We start from the raw sequence: 19,788 nt of genomic DNA, 5'->3' as shown, positions 1-19,788 counted from the left end.
ACACACCAACCACCTGCGTCTCTTTCTGTAGGTGTATTTTTAAATAGCTTTCAAGATACACATTTTCTCCTTTAAAAAACACCTGTCGGAGCAGTTTTGTCCTTGTTTTGCTGGTCATCCTGGTGGTCCCGAGCCCAGCACTCAGGCTGGGGAGTGACGGCCTGTCCACGTGGTGCTGGGGCCCCAGCAGGGGATTCCACCCCATCTCTCCACAGATCATGCAGGGCCGCGTGTGAGCTCAAACGTCCATTTATTTCAAAGCAGTAATAATTTAAAATTATAAAAACCTTTCCGCCGTTGAACACGTAGAGGGTGAGGTCAGAGACAAACGAGGGTGGGGGTGGGGGGCGGGGACGCTGGGCGGCTATGCCCTGCACCCTGCCCGGCCCGGAGCCATCCCTCGCAGAGGCTGAGCTTCCTCCACAGCCTGGAGGGCGGGTCCTCCAAGCCTCCGCCCATGGCGGGCACAGGTGGCACCACAGTCCGTGGGCACACGGCAGTGTGGGAGCAGTGGCGTCTGCCGGCCCCATCCCGCCGGCCAGTGCTCACCCTGGGGACCGGCGGGGCACTCAGGAGCTGCTAGCCGGGTTCTCGTTACTGGGAGAGCTGGAGGAGGAGGACGAGGAGGAGGAGAAGCTGACTCCGGCCAGGCCTGGGGGATCAGTGGCCGTGTTCTGTCCTGTGAGGCTCTTTCGGCAGACGGGGCAGCTGTCGTGCTTGGAGGGGCAGAGGGGAGAGGGAGCAGTTCAGAGATGGGGGTGGGGGGGGCAAGAGGGGATCCCAGGACAGACCCTCGCTCACCTGCTCCAGCCAGGGCACGATACAGCCGTCATGGAAGAGGTGGTTGCAGGGCAGCTGGCGCACACGCTCACCCAGCCCGTAGTCATCCTTGCACACAGGGCACTCCAGCCCAGAGCCTGTGGGAGCAGGGAGCCCATGACACCATGCACCCATGGGAGGCAGCAACAGGTGCCCCCCCCCCCCGGGGTGTGTGCCGGCCCTTGGCCCCCTAGGAGCCAAAGTCAAGACCAGACTAGCAGGCACCCACCTACATGCTCCTCGGTCACAGGGACGGTAGGGAGGGCCTGGATTTTCTCTTTGTCTGCGGGTGGGGGGCCCGTGTTTTCAAACTGATTGAGGAGCTGAAAGACAAGAGGCCAGAATGCAGGGAGCAGGTCGGGCAGGCGGGGCATGGCCTGCGGGTCTCTGAAATGCAAGGCTGGGTTACCTGCAAAAGCACCGAGGCCCCGTTGGTGCTGGGCCTGGCCCCTTGGGGCTCAGAGGTCAGCTGCCCCTCGAGGCCCGGCCCTGGGCTTCTGCTCACTCTTTCGCTCATCTAGTCAGTGTCACCTTGCAGCCCAGGTGGGCAGCAGGCCCTCTCCCAGAACGCAAGTGCCTCTGGAGTCCTCATGTGGCTACGATCAGGGGGCTGGGCTGCCACTGACACAGTTCTCAAAGGGGCCATCAGCGAAAGGCCCCAAGGGCAGCTTTCCTGCCTCATGTATGCCACCAAGGACACAGGAAACACCACCCCCATGTGGAATCTGTCTGCACAAAGGCCCGAAGGGCCTGTGGCATCTGTGTCCACAGTGCCAGCTCAGGGAGGTCCCATACCTGCGTGATGATGGCATCCAAGCCGTTGGCGCCCCAGGCGTAGTCCATTGGGTTTGAGTGCAGGACGCCCCTGGGCAGAGAGGGCTGGGGTTCAAGTGGCAGAGCGGCTGGGTGGGGTGCAGGGGGCCCCCCCACCTACTCACCAGGGGCCCAGGCCCAGGTTGGGGATGGTGGCCGGAGTGATGATGCCGTTGACCAGCTGCTGGATAATCCTAGAACAGAGCACGAGGCCCAGCCTGCAGTGAGTACCCTCAGTTTGGGCAGAGCAAACACACGCCCAGCCCTTCAGAGGCTGGGCTTTCAATGGTAAAAGAAAAAGAACCCAACACACATGGCGCCCAGCGCAGGGTCTCCTTGAGACCTGGACAGCGCCCAGTGACACATCCAAAGCCCACGTTACAACTTGGGGGAGCCACAGGGTCAGCCCTCAGCCAAGGTCAACGAGCCAGGCCGTGTCCACAGCTGGACAGGCCTCAGTTCCTGGAAAGGGAAGTGGTGAGCCAGGAGCTGGCCTGCCTATAGTCAGGTTCCAGCTATGGAAAGAAGCTTAGGCCTGTCTTGGGGGCTGGGCCGGGACACCCCAAGTCCTCCTGTCCCATCCTCATCACCCTGCACGGGAGGGGCAGGGACATTGCAGACGTGGCTCACTGGTGCCCCGGGACAGCACTGGAACATGGTCCAGGTGTTTGAGAAGTGGAAGATGCCAGCAGGATGGAGGTCCCTCTGAAGACGTTGAGGCCACATGGTGGGCACACACTTGAGCCCCCCTCCCAGCCTGAACCTACCAGGGAGCACCCTGACCAGAGAACAGTCCCAGAGCCACATCCGCACCCCCGTTCCCACAGAACCTTCTGGAAGGACAGCTGGCTGCTCTGCCTGAGCGGGGTGGGGCAGGCCGGAAGCCCCAAGCCTCCCGCCCGCGGCCGCCCCCAGGCCCCCTCACCCTTCCAGCGTGGGGACGCCTTCGTGCCGGCCGGTGGTGCGCCGCGCGGTGAGGCGGGCGCGGGGCTGCCGGGCGCCGTACCGGTGCCGGGGGTGCTGTTCTCTCTCTCGCCGGCTCTCGGGGTCCCTGCCGTCGTCAGCCTGTGCCCCGGGGGGAAATGTGGGGATCTCGAAGCTGTCGTCAAAGATGCCGAAAGCAAAGTGCCCATAGCCCTGTGGCAGCGTGAACAGGGGCTGGTCCACATTCTGTGGAGAGGAAGGTCAGGCAGTGCGTGAGGAGGAGAAGAGCCCTGTGTGGAGGGGAGGAAGGGCTGGTGCTCACCTCCATCGGCTGTCTGCTCTGGTCCACCGGGGCTGTGGAGGGGGCAGAACCATTCTCTGTGCTCCTGGGAGGACAAGGTGCCATCAGCAGTGGATGCACCCACGGACAAAGGCAGAACCCCACCACCCACAGATCTTGGGATGCCCTCCGCAGCCCCCACCCCCATCCTGAGGCAGCATCCGCAGCACACCCCCGGCTAACGAGGCCCTTCCAGGTCTTGCCAACCATGGCTTCTGTGACTGGGGGCAGCCTTACCTGGTCTCTTCCGGAAGCTCCTCGATAAAACCAGACTCGCATCTTGGGCAGATGTAATCCTGGGAGAGGGGAGAGCAGGTGGGCATGATCTGTAGTCAGGGGTGGGCCTGGGCAGGGTGGGTGCCCAGATGCCCTCACCCACAGCTGCAGCCTCCCATACTCCTCCCAATGGTGGGCCCCAAGCTCCCCAGTGACCTCCTTGCCCTCCCACATCCCTCAGTCCATCAGCCTGTGGTCCCAGTGCTGTCAAAAGTCACAGTTTCAGGACCTCCACTAGGCCACATAGGCTGAAAAAGGCTCTGATAAGGCTTGCAGCAACAGGCCAGCTGACGTGGCTCCAGCGAATGTTCCTGACTTAGTGGACACGAGAACGTCCTGTGACACACCCGCCCTCACCACACACTGAGGAGACAGGGGGATGGACGTGGCCCCAGGAGGGCTGTAGCAGTGACTAGAGGGCTCCAGGACTATCTGGGTCTTGGATCAGATCAGTTCCCAGGGAGGTGGCCACCAAGGGCAGGAGAAACCACCCATGCAGAGGGACCAGCCTATGACCCCATCTCCACTGGCCACGTCCCCTCTAGGCCCTCACTTTCCCCAGTCAAGACAGCCATCTGTCAGAGACTGTGCAGTCCTGAGGGAGCGGAGACGGGGGCCCGCCCCAGGACAGCAAGGTGCCCGAGGACCAAAACCACCACTTGGGCTGGGAAACGGGCCCAGCCCACACGTGTCCCAAAGCCACACAAACAGGGAGATGAGACGCCAGTGTGAGGTGCTTCTTCCTGAGGCACCACCTGCATGGCTGAGCAGGAGGTGGGGACAGTGGAGGGGTGCCATTCACAGTCCCAGTGAGCCAGGGCACAGCTGGCCACACCACCCTCTGTGGGGAGCAAGGCACCTCCGTCAGGACAGTGGGACAGTGCACACTGTGTCCCCCTCCCCGGCCCCCGCCAAAAGCAAAGGGGAGCCTGGTTATCAAAGGACACATCTGAGCCAAGGGGAGAGCAGGTCAGCGATGCAGAGGTCATAAGGACTTGCATGCAAAATATATAAAGAGCTCTCACAATTCAACAAAGAAAAATGGCCAGAGGATCATAACAGATATTTCTCCAAAGGTACACAAATGGCAGCAAGTGGATAAAGGACATGCACAATGGTCAGGCAACCAGGAAATACAAACCAAGACCAGCATTATACACTTCACAGCCGCCCAGACAGCTGGACCCACAAAGCTGACAGTGAGCAGTGTGGGGAGGAGGCGGAGAGACTGGACCCCAACCCAGCTGATGGGGCCATGAAGTGGGGCAGGATCCTTGGAAAATAGTCACCACATGGAAACGTCCATAGATGCCAAAGGTGGATCCAACCAAAGTGTCCCATCAATGGACATACATGTCCCCCCACACACAGGAGGAGCATCACTTGGCCTCAAAAAGGAGAGAAGCACTGACACTCACTCTCACGTGGATGGACCTGGAGACCACGATGCTCAGAGAGAAGCAGACACAGAAGGACACACAGTGTGGGATGCCATGGATGGGAAACGTCCAGAACAGGCTCATCCACAAACAGTGAGTTCCTGGTTGTCAGAGGAAGGGATGGAGTGACTGCTGATGCAGAAGGGGTTTCTCTTTCTCTTTTTTTTTGTCTTCTTTTAAGGCACCACCCATGGCAAATGGAAGCTCCCAGGCTAGGGGTCGCATCAGAGCTGCCACTGCTGGCCTACACCACAGCCACAACAACAACAGATCCAAGCCGCATCTGTGACCTACACCACAACTCACAGCAACCCAGATCCTCAACATACTGAGAGGCCAGGGATCGAACCTGCACCCTCACGGATACTAGTTGGGTTCATTAACACTGAGCTAAAATGGGAATGCCTCTAAATTTTTTTTTTCCTTTTTATAGCGGCACCCACGGCATATGGAAGTTCCCAGGCTAGGGATCAAACTGGAGCTGCAGCTCTCAGCCTATGCCATGGTCACGCCAACACTGGATCGGAGCTGCATCTGAGACCTACGCTGCAGCTTGCAGCAATGCCAGATCCTTAACCCACTGAGCAAGGCCAGGGATGGAACCTGCATCCTCACAGACACCATGTCAGTTTCTTTTTTTTTAATGACTTTTATTTTTTCCAATAAAGTTGACTTACAGTGTTCTGTCAACTTATACTGTACAGCAAAGTGACTCAGTCATATATACATATGTATTTTTACTCACATTATTCTCCATCATGCTCCATTACAAGTAACTGGATATAGTTCCCTGTGCTATACGGTAGAATCTCACTGCATGTGTCAGGTTCTTAACCTGCTGAGCCACAATGGGAACTCCAAGGACAGGGTTTCTTTTGGGGAGATGGAATGTTCTGGAACTGGACAAAGGTGACTGCTGGATGTAGGAATGAGTGTACTGCACATACTGAGATGTAGAGCACACTTAAATGAGGTGATGTGTTTCAGTAAAGCTGTGAACAAGGAATAGCAAGGACAGCAGCCCTCTGCCTCCTGAGCAGGGGTGTGGGCTGAGGGGAGGCTCCCCCACACAGTGAGCAGCCACTACTGTTGTCATTGCTGTAAGATTTCTGGGGGCAGTGGGGTGTCACTCAGGAGATCTTCCTAAGGCCCTGGCACCAGCCCTCAGCCTGGTGGTTTCCTCACGTTTCACAGGGTGTAAAGCGGCCACACGAGGCTTTGTGAACAGTGACCAGGGTTACTGCCACCTCAGGGGGCCCCTTGGAGAGAGCAATGGACTGGGTAAATGTGGCTGCAGGTGAGTCTGGGGTGACCAAGGTTAGGAAGCTGACAATCAGACAACCCCTAACACAAGCTTACAGACACCAGCATCAAGCCTGGGTTTGCAATAAGGTCCAGTATCTCACTCTCTGCTGAAAAGCCGGGGCAGGGTTGGTGCCCCCAGCCCCTGCCTAGACCCATCAGCCCTGCTGGAGATCAGGAGCCCCTTCTGCTCCCAGTTGCCCATAACCCTGTCACCTCATCATCCTCAGGGGTCCCTGTGCCTCCTTGAGCCCAAATGCTCTGCAGGTCACCCTGCAGCCCTGTAACAACCCAGCCTGGCCACTCCCAAGCTCTGCCCACATCAGGGCCTATGCTTTCCCCTCTGCTTACACAGCAGCTCCCAGCAGCCTGAGTCTCCCCACCTGCAAACAGAAGACAGCCTCGACCCCAAGCTCTGTGCCCTCCATTCACGCTGAGCTCCACACCTCAGAGGGCAGGGCGCCCTGTTAGAGCCATGGTTGCCAATGCCCAGGTTTCAGGGGGAGCGCCAAGCTCTGCTTGCGGGCAGTTGGGGTGGGGTAGGGCCAGACCCAGGCTCTTCCAATGCTCTGCTCCTCAGAAGGCAGTTAACCAGTGTGGTCAATGGTAGGTGCCCTGGGATAGAACGTTTGCCTCCCATAGGGCAGAGCCTGCCTCCCTGCACAGGGCCCTAGCTTGTGAGCACCTACCTAGCTGATGGCTCTGGTTCTCAGGAGACAGGAGGTAAGGGGGCCACCCTATCACCATCACCATGGCAACACTGGCACCGGAGCACCGGGGTCAGAACTGATGCTCGCTAAATACTGAGCCCTTGCTCCATGCTCTCAGCCTCCAGGCCGGCTGGGGTGGCCCTCAGAGACAGGTACCACCCTTCACACCAGTACAGACCCAGGGGCTCCAGCCAGGTGCATGTGGTGAAATCAGACACTGAGGTGGGAGTCAGAGAGACATTGGCCTCAAGTCTAGGTGCAGCACAGACCCCAGGGAGGGGTAGGGCACAAAGCTCTATTGGGCATATGTGAACTCAGGCCCAAACACAGACATGAGACATCCACACTGCTGCAGCCCCTTGTGCTCCCAGCCCACAGACACCAGGGCCACACCTCCTCAGATGTCACTGGGCCCAGGGGCCTGTCCAGACCCCCTGGGAAAGCTGCCCTGGCCCCAGTGCTGTCACCCACCCCATAGCATTCTTCTGGGTCTTAGCAGCTTCCCCACACCCCACAGTCATTTCCCTTCTGTTCCCCAAGTGTCAAAAACCCCTAGGCACACTACTGAGTGCCAGGGTGCAGAGCTGGGGACCTTGTGGCACTTGGGGCCTGCTGTGTGCCAGCAAAGTGTCCATCCCTGGGACCCCGTCTCCCATCAACACAACATGTGTGCCCGCCATGCCAGGGCTACACCTCACCTCAGACTGCAAAAGCACCATGAGGCTCAGGGGCACAGCCACTGGGAGCCCAGGCTGTGGGCTCCCCAGCACCCCTCATCCAAACACCTCTCTAGGGTTGTCCCACTTCCACCCCCGGCTGCCCCAGCCATCTTTGGAGCAGCCATCAAGTGCAGAGCTGCAGAGCAAGCAGTGCAACGGCCCTCGGTGTCCTTTGCGCCGGCTCTCAACTTCAGGTTCTGGGCTCCCAGAAAGCTGCCCGAGCCAATGCCACACTGAGTCTCCCTGGCCCCCAGTAGTGACAACTGGGGAATAGACATCCTAAGAAGGGACAGGGCTTCACTTGCAGGGAGATCAGATGGCCCAGCTGGGCCTGGGTACTCTCTGGGGAGGATGAGGTGTGGGCAGGGCAAGGCTGGAAGCACACTCAGGCCTTCTCTCTTCACTCCAACAGCCCTCCGAGGCAGCTGCTAGGTCCCGTCCCCATCCCCATTCAACCACACCCAGGAAAGAGAGGCAGGTACCATCAACAGGAACAACAGGTCTAAACAAGGCCACCCAAGGCGGTGGGCAGACCCATGACTGCCACCTGGTCAGCCCACCTGACGGAACCTATGCTTACTGGGGCCTGGCCTCTGAGAAAGCCCTGGGCCTGCCAACATGCCCTGCCTGCGGACACTCCATATCTACCATGTGCACAGCACCCTCATTTCCTGGAGAGATCTAGTCTGGGCCTGTGCCCCCACTGCAGAGGTATCCACTCAGCTGGCCCGTCTGGTTCCTGCCCCCACATGCCCGCTCCAGGCCGGCATCCCAGGCTCCTCAGCACACACACACACCCCCATGGAGCACAGGGATTGCCTCATCTACCCATCTAATAGGCAAGGAGACTGAGGCTCAGGGTCGTGAGTTGCTGGGAAAAGGACCCATACGCAGCCAGGGTGCCTGACGGGTGTGCTGCGACAGCAACTGCCCCTTCCTTTCAGTCACAAGTAGGAGATCAGCCCAGACAGCAGATAGTGAGCCAGCCTTGGGGCTAGCTTCCCAAGAAAAGAGGTCCCCATGCAGGGGTGCCAGTGCTGGCTGGGACCTTCCACTGTCTCCAGGTGAAGAGCCAACCTTTCCATCCCCGAGAACACCAGGTGTGCCCCTTACTGAAGTCACCTGCCTACCAGGCCTTGTCAAGTCCCACCCCAAACACACAAGCAGGTCTCCTCCCCGCCATTATGTGCTCTTCCAGAATTTACCAACATTCCAGACTAAATATTTGCCAGTCACTGTTTAATACTGGCTTCCTATAAACTCTGAGAGCAAAGGCCAAAGCTAGCTTGTCACCACTAGATCCTGTGGCCAGGAAGATCTGAACCAACCCAGCGACAGCCAAAAGGTCAGGGTCCTTCAGGTCCACCAAGTGGCCATTCCAGTCCAGGACCCAAGCCCTGTGCTGGCCCTGAGAAAGGAGGCCAGAACAACTAGCCATTTAGACTGCTCAGCCCCAGTTTCCCAATGGCTCTGGAGTGATCCTGAGACCCAGGGCTTGTCCTGGGGCTCACACCAGCTGCAAGGGGCTGCATGCAACTAATCCGGGCTAGTGGGCTGTCCCAGGACCTGCCCCTTCCTACTGCAGTTGGGCAAGACCAGTCCCAGAGCTGGGGTGCACAGGAAGCCGGAAGAGGCAGAAGCAGGACTTCCGGGAGGCTGGAGTCAGGGAAGAGGTCAAGTCCCCCAGCTCCCCAAGTCGCTCACGCACCCGGGATTTCAATTTATTTTCCCCCGCCCAAACCCCTTGCCTCTGGAAGCCAAACCATCCCTACCCTTTCGCTCTGCCTGGGCCTAGGCACCCCTCTCCACTCCAAACCCTGACTCCAGCTCACTTTCCTTCTCTGTGTTTGGGATACTGCCCACCGACTCCTCCCGGCTTCCCCCGGCGACTCCACCGCTGGGAAGGCAGGTATTAGTCTGGCCCTGAAATTAGCCAGGTGACCACGGAGAGTAGGTGCTCAATAGGGCCTCTCCACCTGCAGTTCCTCCTCTCGGTCACCCACACCTCCCTCTCCCTGCTCCCTGGGAGCTGGCCCAGTGGCAAATGTCAGGAACAGAGCCGGCATGAAGCGCGGTACCTTCGGTTTTCTAGTCGTGAAAGTGAGGGAGGGTCGGCCGGGAGGGAACACTGCTCCCATCCCGGAACTTCCGGGCTGAGGGGCCCGGAAACGGAGCCTTTCACAAGCAGCCCTCCAGCGGCCTCCACCTGGACGAGGGCGGAAGGCCCATCGGACGAGACTCCCAGCCCCCGGGAAACGTAAGAACACAGGCTCCGGCCGCCGTCAGGCCCCGGAGAGCGCTGACTCCCTCCCACGAGGCGCCCGCGGCGCCGACCCCACTCGGGATGGGCTCCCGCTCCCTTGGCCGCCGACCCCGCTGCGCCACCAGGGCAGGCCGCTTCCGGGCCCTCAGTTTCCCCGTCCCGGCCAGCTCGCCTCAGTCCGAGGCAGAGGCCCCCACCCGCAAGGCCTGGGCCTCACCGGCAAGCGCGGCACGATCTCGACCGAGCAGCAGTGGCAGAAGTACCGTCCGGGCTGCGGCGACGCCTCGGCCATGGCCACCTCCGCCTCCTCCGCGCCGCCCGCCCCCCGCGCGGCGCCCGCCGCCGGCCGTTTGCTGCTCCCTCGCCGGCCGACGCGCCCGCGCACGCTCACGCATGGCACGCACGGCACGCACGGCGTGAGGCTAGGAGGGGTGGCAGAAGAGGTGCAGACAGCTGCCTGCGCGACGGTGGCCGCCGAGAGGCAAACTAGGAGCGGGCTCCAGGCCAGGGTGGGGCCAGGCTGCGGGAGGAGGCCGAGGGGTGGAGTCTGCACGGGGAAGAGCCGAGTCGCCTTGGCAACCTGGAACGGGGTGCTGGGGGCGGGGCGGGTCCGGGGGGGCGGGGCTACAGGGAGTGCGGGGGCGGGGCCTGAGCTGGGCAGGCCTGAGCAACTCATCTACAAACCTGCAAAGCCCCAACTTCCTTTATTACTTGCTTCACCATTCTCTCACCTCTCTGTCCTCACTGCTCCTGTGACGCTCCAGCGCGTTCTTACCTCCAGGCCTGTGCACTGGCTGTGCCCATGCTCGGTGCACCGTTCCCCAGACATTTCAAGTCTTTGCTTAAGTGTCTCACCTGTTGAGGCGCCCTCTGCAATGGCACTTGTTTCCACCTGATAAACTGTAGGGACATGTCCACAACAGAAGCGATTTTGTATCTTCTTCCGAGCTAAACTCATGCACACATGCATTCCATGAACACTTGTTGAATGAATGGAGACAGGAGGCCCAATCCTGGATCAAGGAGGCCTGGCCTCCCGTGCCTCAGGGTGATGCCTGGGATAAGAAAATTTGAGGCCTTCCAGGTGTGGCCTTGTTCTCATGATGCACCTTGGGGTGAGCAGAGGGCAGAAAACCTAACCCCAACCCCCAAATTAATCGGCAGGCCAGGATCATTGCTGAGGTTAGTTCCAGACCAATCATTTATTTTACTTTATTTTACTTTATTTTTGTCATTTTAGGACAGCACCTGTGACATATGGAAGATCCCAGGCCAGGGATCAAATCAGAGCTGTAGCTGCCAGCCTCATGGCAACAATTGATCCTTAACCCACTGAGTGAGGCCAGGGATAGCACCTGTGTCCTCATGGATCCTAGTTGGGTTTGTTACTGCTTGGCCACAACGGGAACGCCCTTACATTTATTTCTTTATCCACTCAACAAATATTAATTGAGCTCCTGTTGTATGCCAGACCTTTTGCTAGGTGACACATCAGGGGAAATGACAGGCTCAACAGGCAATGAAAATGGTTTTCTGAAATACTCTATGGCTGGAGGAGACAGAACTGGTTACAGACACCCCAGCTCTATGAAGTTAAGCCAGAGGATGAGTCCCTAAGGTGGTTTTGATTCTGCCTCCGGAGACAGACAGGACTTCCTAAGAGAAGGGACACTGGAGCCAGAGCTTTGGGGAATGAATAGGAGTTCGTTGGAATTGGGCTTCTTGCTGAAGGGAGCACTGGAGCCAGAGTGTCAAGAAATTAAAAATTGGAGCCCGTGCATAAAATATCTTGAATATCAAGAAGCTAGGAACAAGGACTTGAATGCCAGCCACCATCTTGCATCCTTCAAGGCTGGGGTGTGATTCCAAGCCATTCCTGCTCTGACCACCAGAGAGCGCCCCCCACCCCATTGCTGGGAATCCAGGCACCCCACACCCCCATCCCAGATCCGGGGAGGAGCTGTTTGCTTCAGGCCTCTAATGCCTAACCCCTGGCTTGTCTCACAACAGAGATATTTATTGTGAATAAGTTTATGAGGTACTGCCCAAGAGACCTTGGAGTCAGCAAGCATGCATTCAAATCCCACCAAGTCACACTGGCTGTGTGGCTCTGGGTAATTCACTTAACCTCTCTGGGCAGATGACAGAAACTACCTCTCAGAGTTTTGAGACTGGATTAGGCTTGGGGCACCTGTGGGTGCCCAAGGCACTTCCTCACTGGGCCCTGCTGCTGCCCTGAGTTCATCTGCTCCTTTCCTACCCTCCCCAACCCAGTCTCATTAGCCCCCAAAAGTGGTCTGAACTGGATCCCACCTCAGGGCCTTTGCCTGGTCATGCCCTATGCTAAGAGTATGGGAGTACCTTGCTTTTCTTTCTTTTTTTGGCTACACTTGCATCATGTGAAAGTTCCCCAGGCCAGAGATCAAACGGTTCCACAGCAATGACAACACTGAGTCCTTAACTGCTAGGCCAACAGGGAAATCTGGGGGTGCCATTCTGACTGTTCCTTCTCTTTCCCTGCTTCTCAATAGGCTGCTCCGACCCCTTTCTGGGGAGCCCCCATCCTCTTCTGCACCCAGCTGCCCAGTGTCCTCTTCCCTTCACCCCACAGCTGTCCCCAGACCCAGGAGTTCTCAATGGCATCTCCTAATAGGTGAAGCCAGTACCCAGCATATATAGGTGCTCAAAAGAGTCTTGAATAAAGAACAGTTAGTGATAAGTTCCCTGGTGGCTCAGCAGGTTAAGGATCTGGCATTGTTGCTGCTGTGGTGTGGGTTTGATCCCTGCTGGCTGGGGAACTTCCATATGCCACAGAGGCAGCCAAAAACAAAACCAGAAACAAATCCCTTGGAATTCAGTAATTCGGGATCCAAGCTGTGCCTGCAACATACACCACAGCTCACAGCAATGCTGGCTCCTTAACCCACTAAGCGAGGCCAGGGATTGAACCCCCATCCTCATGGATACCAGTAGGGTTTGTTAACTGCTGAGCCACGATGGGAACTCCCATATTTAGTATTTTGACTTCTGTCTTTTTTTCAAATCTATATTTGTTGGTTTGTGTTTTTTATTTCTATTTTTTTCTTTTGCATTTGTGGGGGGTTGTCTTTAAATTTTTAAAGTTTTTTTTGGGGGGGGTCTTTTTTTGTCTTTTTAGGGCCACACCAGCATATGGAGGTTCCCAGGCTAAGGGTCTAATCAGAGCTGTTTCCGCCAGCCTATACCACACCCACAGCAATGCCAGATCTGAGCTGCATCTGTGACCTACACCACAGCTCATGCCAATGCCAGATCCTTAACCCACTGAGCGAGGCCAGGGATCAAACCTGCAACCTCATGGTTCCTAGTTGGATTCATTTCTGCTGCGCCACTACAGGAACTCCTAAATTTTTAAAGTTTTTTTTTTGCTGCTACCTTCAGAGTTGTGTTTTTTCCCTTTGTTTTTCACTTTTTAATTAATATATTTTGGTTTCTGGAATTGGTTTGCTTTTAGCTATGCTGTTGACACCCACACAGTAACTCCCCGGAGTTCTGTTCAAATGGCCTTTTATGGACCCCTGAGTCACCCATACCCAGATCAGGACCCAGGACCTTGCCGCCCCAGAACCTCTGATGTCCCGCAAGCCACTCCCCCTGGGGGGAGGGGCAGCCACAATCCTGTTATATCAAACTTCCTTCGTTTCTACTGGCTCAAGGGATCTTTCAGGAATAAGACGTCTAGACGGGAACCCTGGAAGGCAGTAGGAGAGACAGATGCCTTCTTTCCCTCTCTCCTGATCAATGCCTCTGAAGTACTGCTCAAAAATTATTTTAGGAATTCTCTTGTGGCCAGTGGGATAAGATCATTGCAGCATCTTGGATTGCTGCTGTGACGCGGGAACTTTCACACGCCCCCGCGCGGCCAAAAAAAAAAAAAAAAATTTTTTTTAAACAATTTCTAATTTGCAGAAAAGTTGTAAGAAAGGGCCCGGTGCGTCCTTGAGCCAGACACACCAGTGGTTAAGGTATTGTGCTCTCTCTCTGTGTCTCTGTGAAGTTTTTGGCAAAGTGGCTGCTCCAAGCCCCTTTAGCTCAAATGCGACCAGATGTATTCCTAATGTCAGGCCACTCTCTTAAAGGGCCCAGCAGCAAATTTAGCAAATTGGGACCTTGGAGGCCGTGGACACAAAAAGCCACAGTCTTGTCCATGCACAGCTGCTTGTCTGCATGGTGTTGTCTTGGTATAGTCCTTACACTGGGACATGCCTCGGCTGTGACGTGGAGACAAAGCCCTAGGGACTTGAGCAAACACAGAAGGGCTGAGAAGATGAATGAATGGAACAAATCAGAAAGCCCCTCTGAGTTTCAGGGGCCGAGGAAGGAGTGTAGATGGGGGATGGCGTGGCAGTGGGGTCCCCTGGCAGTTCGTTCTCACATCCCTGGGGAGACTAAACCCCTTGGGGCCCTGCCGTGGTCAACAGGGGCTGCCATGCACTCACCACGCACATATATTCACTCGCCCAGCTATCCCTGATGGAAATAACCACAATTCTCCCCATTTTATGAAGGGGAAATTAAGGTCCAGGGAAGAGCCACTTACACAAGGTGGCAGCTTTCAAGGCTTGACCACGACTCCCCCCCTCTGCCCGCACCATGGAAAGGTAGGAAAGGGGTGTGGTCCCACCATCTCTGCCTGGTAGGGAAGCAGACCACCATTCAAGCATTCAATAACAGGTGTTGATGGAAGATGGACTGTGTGCCAGGGTCAGGAACACAGCCTGGGAATTCCTGTTGTGGCTCAGCAGGTTAAGAACTCAACTAGTATCCATGAGGATCCAGGTTCCATCCCTGACTTTTATGTTTCCTGGAAGCTCAACCCCAGCTGGCTATCCCTCCTGCCATTGGCCAGAGCTGGATCACATGACTGTGTCTGACTTCACTTTGACCCTGTTCAGCCAATCAGGATTCACTCTGGGCTGAGGGCAGGCCCTGCCTGCTGCTGAAAACATGGCTGCCAGCTTGTGCGCAAAATCTCGACCCTTTGGAGGGAAGAGGGTTGGGGGGTGGGACACTGAGGGGCAACATGGAATAGTAGCTGTGGGACGGGGCATAGATTGAGAAAACTCAGAAAGAGGAGTCTCAAAGCTAGGCAGACAAACTTGGATCCATCAAGGAACCATGGGGAGCCATGGACCCTACTGGAGCAGGGAGGGCACATCCTATTGGGGCATTATAAGGCTCAGCTCTGTTTAGAGTTCTACCATGCCATCTGCCACCGCCAAGTCTTTGGTACTGCCTTAGTGATCATCACATAGCCCATTAGGGAACCAGCAAGGCCTTGCCTCCCAGAGCCTGGAGAGTTTCAAGTCTAGTCCAAGGGCTGCAGAGACTTAAGTTGATGTGGAGTCAATCACAAACATCTTCTGGCTTAAGTAATTTGGAATCAAGTGACCCTGAGCGTTCTGGACCAGGCCATGATCTGCATCCTAGAGACAGTGGTTGACACTTCAGGGTGTGTGTGATTCCTACAGCCCCTGCAAAACTCTGCGTTCTAAAGGGTCTTCTCAGATAAAATATGAACAGGCTTATTGTAAACTGGTTTTATCCACTCCAAGTGACGGAAAAGTCCCATTAAACCAGCTTTATCTTTTTTTTTTTTTTGGCCACACCTTCAGCAATCAGAAGTCCCTGGGCCAGGGATCCAACCTGTGCAATAGTTGTAACTAGAGCCACAGCAGTGACAATGCTCAATCCTCTGAGCCACGAGGGAACTCCTAAACCAGGTTTATCATACTGGGGAGGAGGAGTTCAGGCACAGCTGGAGACAGGACCTCCAATAATAGCACAGGAAACCCTAAAACTCAGGCAAGAAGTGGGTGTCCCTTTCTCAGCAAAAGTCTTAGAACAGACTTGCCTGGTTGGTGAATGTCAGATGATTCTAACTGATTGGACTTGGTTGGCACCCACTCTTGGGGATGTTTGAGCTGGTAGAGCAGGAGACGATTCCCCAAAGGAAAAGCTGATGATGGGACCAGAAGTGGGGATGCCAGCCACAACTTGGGGGCTCACTCCGTCCAGTTCAGAGAGGGCACAGCCCTGCCTCAGGGTGCAGCACACAAGTCCTAGAATCTCACAAACCTAGAATTTACCTGGTACTGACTCCACTGCTGACCCAGTTGGGCTTGTGACTCCTGAAAAGTCATTATCTCTACTCCAGCCTCAGTTATGCCCCTGAAAAATGTATGCTTGACTCACAGTATGGTGGTGAAAGGCAAAATGCCAACCCATTTCTTCTTCTTCATCTTCTTCTCCTTCGCCTTCTCCTTCTCCTTTTTGGCTGCACCTGCGGCATATGGAAATTCTCAGGCCAGGGATGGAGCTCAAGCCACTGCAGTGATAATGCTGAATCCTTAATCACTAGGTCACCAGAGAACTTCAGGAAATGCCTTTTTTTATTATTATTATTTTTAGGGCCACACCTGTGGCATATGGAAGTTCCCAGGCTAGGGGTTGAATCAGAGCTGCAGCTGCAGGCCTACACCACAGCCACACCAGATCTGTGCTGCATCTGCAACCTACACCACAGCTTATGGAAATGCCAGATCCTTAGCCCACTAAGGAGGCCAGGGAATGAACCCACATCCTCATGGATACTCGTTGGATTTGTTTCCACTGTGTTGCAAGAAGAACTCTCCCCCATTTCTTTTTTGTTTGTTTGTCTGTTTTGTCTTTTTAGGGCCGTACCTGTGGCACATGGAGGTTCCCAGGCTAGGGGTTAAATTGGAGCTGTATCCTAGCCTGTATCCCAGGCTAGGGGTTAAATTGGACCCTTAACCCACTGAGCCAGGGCAGGGATCCAACCTATGTCCTCATGGATACTAGTCAGACTCATTTCCACTGAGCCATGACAGGAACTCCCCCATTTCTTTCTTTTTCTTTCTTTTTTTTTTTTTTTTGGTCTTTTTAGGGCAGCACCCGAGGCACATGGAGATTCTCAGGATAGGGGTCCAATCGGAGTTGTAGCTGCCAACCTATACAGCCACAGCAATGCAGGATCCGAGCCACATCTGTGACTTACACCACAGCTCACAGCAATGCCAGATCCTTGACCCACTGAGAGAGGCCAGGGATCAAATTTGCATCCTCATGAATCCTAGTCGGGTTTGTTAACCGCTGAACCACGATGGGAACTCCCATTTCTTAATGAATAGGAATCTCTGGAAGTTCCCCTGTGGTGCATTGGGTTAAGGATGAGCTGTTGTGCTGGCCACAACTGCAGTGCAGGTTCAATCCATGGCGCAGGAACTTCCATATGCCTTGGATGCAGCCGGACAAAAAAAAAAAAAAAGAGTTTCCATTGTGGCTCAGTGGTTAACGAACCTGACTGGCATCCATGAGGACGCAGGTTCCATCCCTGGCTTTCCTCAGTGAGTTAAGGATCTGGCGTTGCTATGGGCTGTGGTGTAGGTTGCAGATGCAGCTTGGATCCCACGTTGCTGTGGCCCTGGTATAGGCTGGCAGCTACAGCTCCGATTGGATCCCTTGCCTGGGAACCATATGCCGCAGGTGAGGCCCTAAAAAGACAAAAAAAAAAAAAATCTTTGCACCCACACCCTCATCACGCTACTGCTGTGCACCAGGCACTGTCCCTGGTGTCCTGGCTGGAATCTGCAGTACTGGGATCTGTGCCCTTTTTACAGATGAAAAAATGGAGGCACAGAGAGTTCACAGGTGGCCAGGTCAACATGGAGAGAGCTTCAGCAAGATGGGCTTTCTTCTCCCTCCAGGCCTCAGAGTCACCTCCTTGGAGACCCAACAACTTTCCTGCTCCCAGGGTCTCTATCCTGCCGTGGTTTTCATATGTCCACTCCCTTGTTTGTCTCCATCCAGGCAGGGACCATTATCACTGCAACACTGAACCTGGCATGCAGCACCCCTTCCTATCAGCCGCTATAACAAATGGACACAAACTTGGTGGCAAAACCCACAAATTTTTCTCTTGCAATTCTGGATGTCAGAAGTCCAACACGAATCTCTTTCAAGGTACTGGCAGATCTGCATTCCTTTCTGGGGACTTCAGGGGAGAATCTGTGCCTTGTCTTTTCCAGCTTCTAGAGGCCGCCCACATTCCTTGGCTGGAGGCCGCTTCCTCCATCTTCAAAGCCAAAAATGGCCCAAGTCCCTCTCATGTTGCATCTCTATGACTGAGGAGGGAAAGATCTCCACTTTTAAGGCTCCTGTGATGATGCCGGGCCCACGTGTATAACCCAGGGTCATCTCCCATCCCAAGGTCCTCAGTTGAATCCTACCTGCAAAGTGCTTTTGCCAGGGAAGGTGACATAGTCACACGGTCTGGGGGTTAGGACCCAAAGGTTCAGGGGCTGTATTCAGGCTTTCTCTTAGAAATATCGCATTACTTCTGTTCCCAACCCTATTCTCCCTCACTTTTCAGTCTAATTCTACTTAAATGACCTCTTCTTGGAGTTCCTGTTGTGGCTTAGTGGAAATGAATCTGACTAGTATCCATGAGGATGTGGGTTCAATCCCTGGCCTTGCTCAGCGGGTTAAGGATCCAGCGTTGCTGTGAGCTGTGGTGGAGGTTGCAGATGTGGGTCGGATCCTGTGTTGCTGTGGCTGTGGTGTAGGCGGGCAGCTGTAGCTCCGATTCAACCCCTAGCCTGGGAACCCTTAAAAAGCCCTTAAAAAAAGACAAATAGGAGTTCCCGTCGTGGCTCAGTGGTTAATGAGCCTGACTGGCATCCGTGAGGACACAGGTTTGAGCCCTGGCCTCATTCAGTGAGTTAAGGATCTGGCATTGTCAATAGCTGTGGTGAAGTTCACAGACACGGCTCGGATCCCGAGTTGCAGTGGCCCTGGCATAGGCTGGTGGCTACAGCTCCAATTTAACCCCTAGCCTGGGACCCTCCATATGCTGCGTGGGTGTGGCCCTAAAAAGACAGAAAGACCAAAAAAAAAAAAAAAAAGAAAGAAAGAAAAAAAAAACACAGACAAATAAATAAATAAATAATCTCTTCTGAGAAGTTTGCCTTGATCTCCCCAGGCTGAGTCAGGTACAGCATCCTCCATCACAGCTCTGATGACCCTGGACGGTGGCTGTCTCCTTCCCTGGGCTGCTGAGCAGGGGCCACGGGGAATTGTGATGGGCATGGGCCAGGGAGGGGACTTACTATAGGCACCTGGGCTGGGCAGTGGGTACAGGCCTGGTCAGGATAGAGAGGGGGACATGAATGGGAGACACTAAAAAGAGGATGTCCCCAAAGAGGGCCAGTGATATGCTTGAGGTCACCCAGAGCACGGCCTCTGAGCTGGGGAGACACACCAGGCTAGGAAGCAGAAAGCCACTGGCCATTGGCCGAGGTTTCGAACCCACACCAGGCCAACAATGGCCCTTTTATTTGCACAGCTCAGGACAGGGTCAGGTCTCGGCCAAGGTCACACTGTCTAACCCCCGCACACCCTTGGTGAGAACACAAGCTCATTCCTGCCCCATTTCCCAACCAGGGGAGAAACTCCTCGGGCAGTCAGAGGCCAAGGCCTGGTAGAGATAGTTGGATGCCCTCCCTCAGTGCTGCTAGGAAGTAATGTGGCCCCTGGCACTGGCTAGGGGACACGGGTCAGGCTGGGTAGCTAAGGAGGAAGAAGGGGTCTGGGCATGGTGTTGGCTGGCAGCAGATCTTGGTCTTGCAGAGGAGGGGCTGTACTTTCCTGGATCTTGTTTCTATACCTGGAGAGGGGACAGATATAGGATTGAGGAGGCAATGAGGCATAGGTGGCCCTGGGAGATAACCAATTGTTCTCACTCACTTTAATTTTCCTTAAAGCATTTACCACTCTTTAAAGTTATATATTAATTTGTCTATGTCTTTTGTTGTTTATGACCCCTACAAACCTTGTGAGGACTGGACTAGGTCTGCCTTGGTCAAACGGATACCCCAGCACCCCCCCAGTGGTTCCTGCCACCAGGAGATTGTCATTAATCATTTCTTGGAAACACAGAGGGCCTGCATAGGACCCATGAGCACTTCGAGGTGCCCTGACAATCTGGGAGGCCCCCAAGATAGAAGGGATCAGCTCCAAAACAGGAAAAGCATTCTGCTGCACAATGGCCCCAGTGCCCTGGCCCACACTGATGTCATCATAATAAATTGTGGGAAACCCAGGATTCCGGGGCAGGGAGAACAGG

The 19,788-nt window shown here is 55.2% G+C and overlaps 1 protein-coding gene across 3 annotated transcripts; it reads right to left on the bottom strand.

The window, feature by feature from the left end:
* Nucleotides 1-233: 233 nt before the first annotated feature.
* Nucleotides 234-10,004, bottom strand: RNF126 (ring finger protein 126). Of its 3 annotated transcripts, none has more exons than XM_047777822.1 (9): nucleotides 9,823-10,004; nucleotides 3,134-3,192; nucleotides 2,879-2,942; nucleotides 2,558-2,802; nucleotides 1,758-1,826; nucleotides 1,615-1,684; nucleotides 1,049-1,142; nucleotides 802-917; nucleotides 234-716 (listed from the first exon to the last, which is right to left on the bottom strand). In XM_047777822.1, the coding sequence occupies exons 1-9, from the start codon at nucleotides 9,895-9,897 to the stop codon at nucleotides 570-572; spliced, it is 939 nt and encodes a 312-aa protein (XP_047633778.1). In that variant the 5' UTR covers nucleotides 9,898-10,004; the 3' UTR covers nucleotides 234-569. The 3 variants fall into 3 exon arrangements, with proteins under 3 accessions (XP_047633778.1, XP_047633779.1, XP_047633780.1); XM_047777823.1 differs by having other exon boundaries at nucleotides 2,639-2,802; nucleotides 9,823-9,991; XM_047777824.1 differs by having other exon boundaries at nucleotides 2,558-2,697; nucleotides 9,823-9,979.
* Between the last annotated feature and the right edge of the window lie 9,784 nt (nucleotides 10,005-19,788).

Source organism: Phacochoerus africanus, chromosome 4 (assembly GCF_016906955.1).
Source record: "Phacochoerus africanus isolate WHEZ1 chromosome 4, ROS_Pafr_v1, whole genome shotgun sequence".
NCBI lineage: Eukaryota > Metazoa > Chordata > Mammalia > Artiodactyla > Suidae > Phacochoerus > Phacochoerus africanus.
Note: the sequence above shows the minus strand (reverse complement) of the source record. Positions and strands in the feature narration are given on the sequence as shown.

Bases quoted from the DNA above. Each gene is read 5' to 3' on its own strand.
- RNF126 (XM_047777822.1), bottom strand. From the start codon at position 9,897: ATGGCCGAGGCGTCGCCGCAGCCCGGACGGTACTTCTGCCACTGCTGC. The intron at 1,827-2,557 runs GTGAGGGGGCCT...GCTCTGTTCTAG, and splicing joins GGCGTCCCCACGCTGGAAGG to GATTATCCAGCAGCTGGTCA. The intron at 918-1,048 runs GTGGGTGCCTGC...CTGCTCCCACAG, and splicing joins TGTGACCGAGGAGCATGTAG to GCTCTGGGCTGGAGTGCCCT.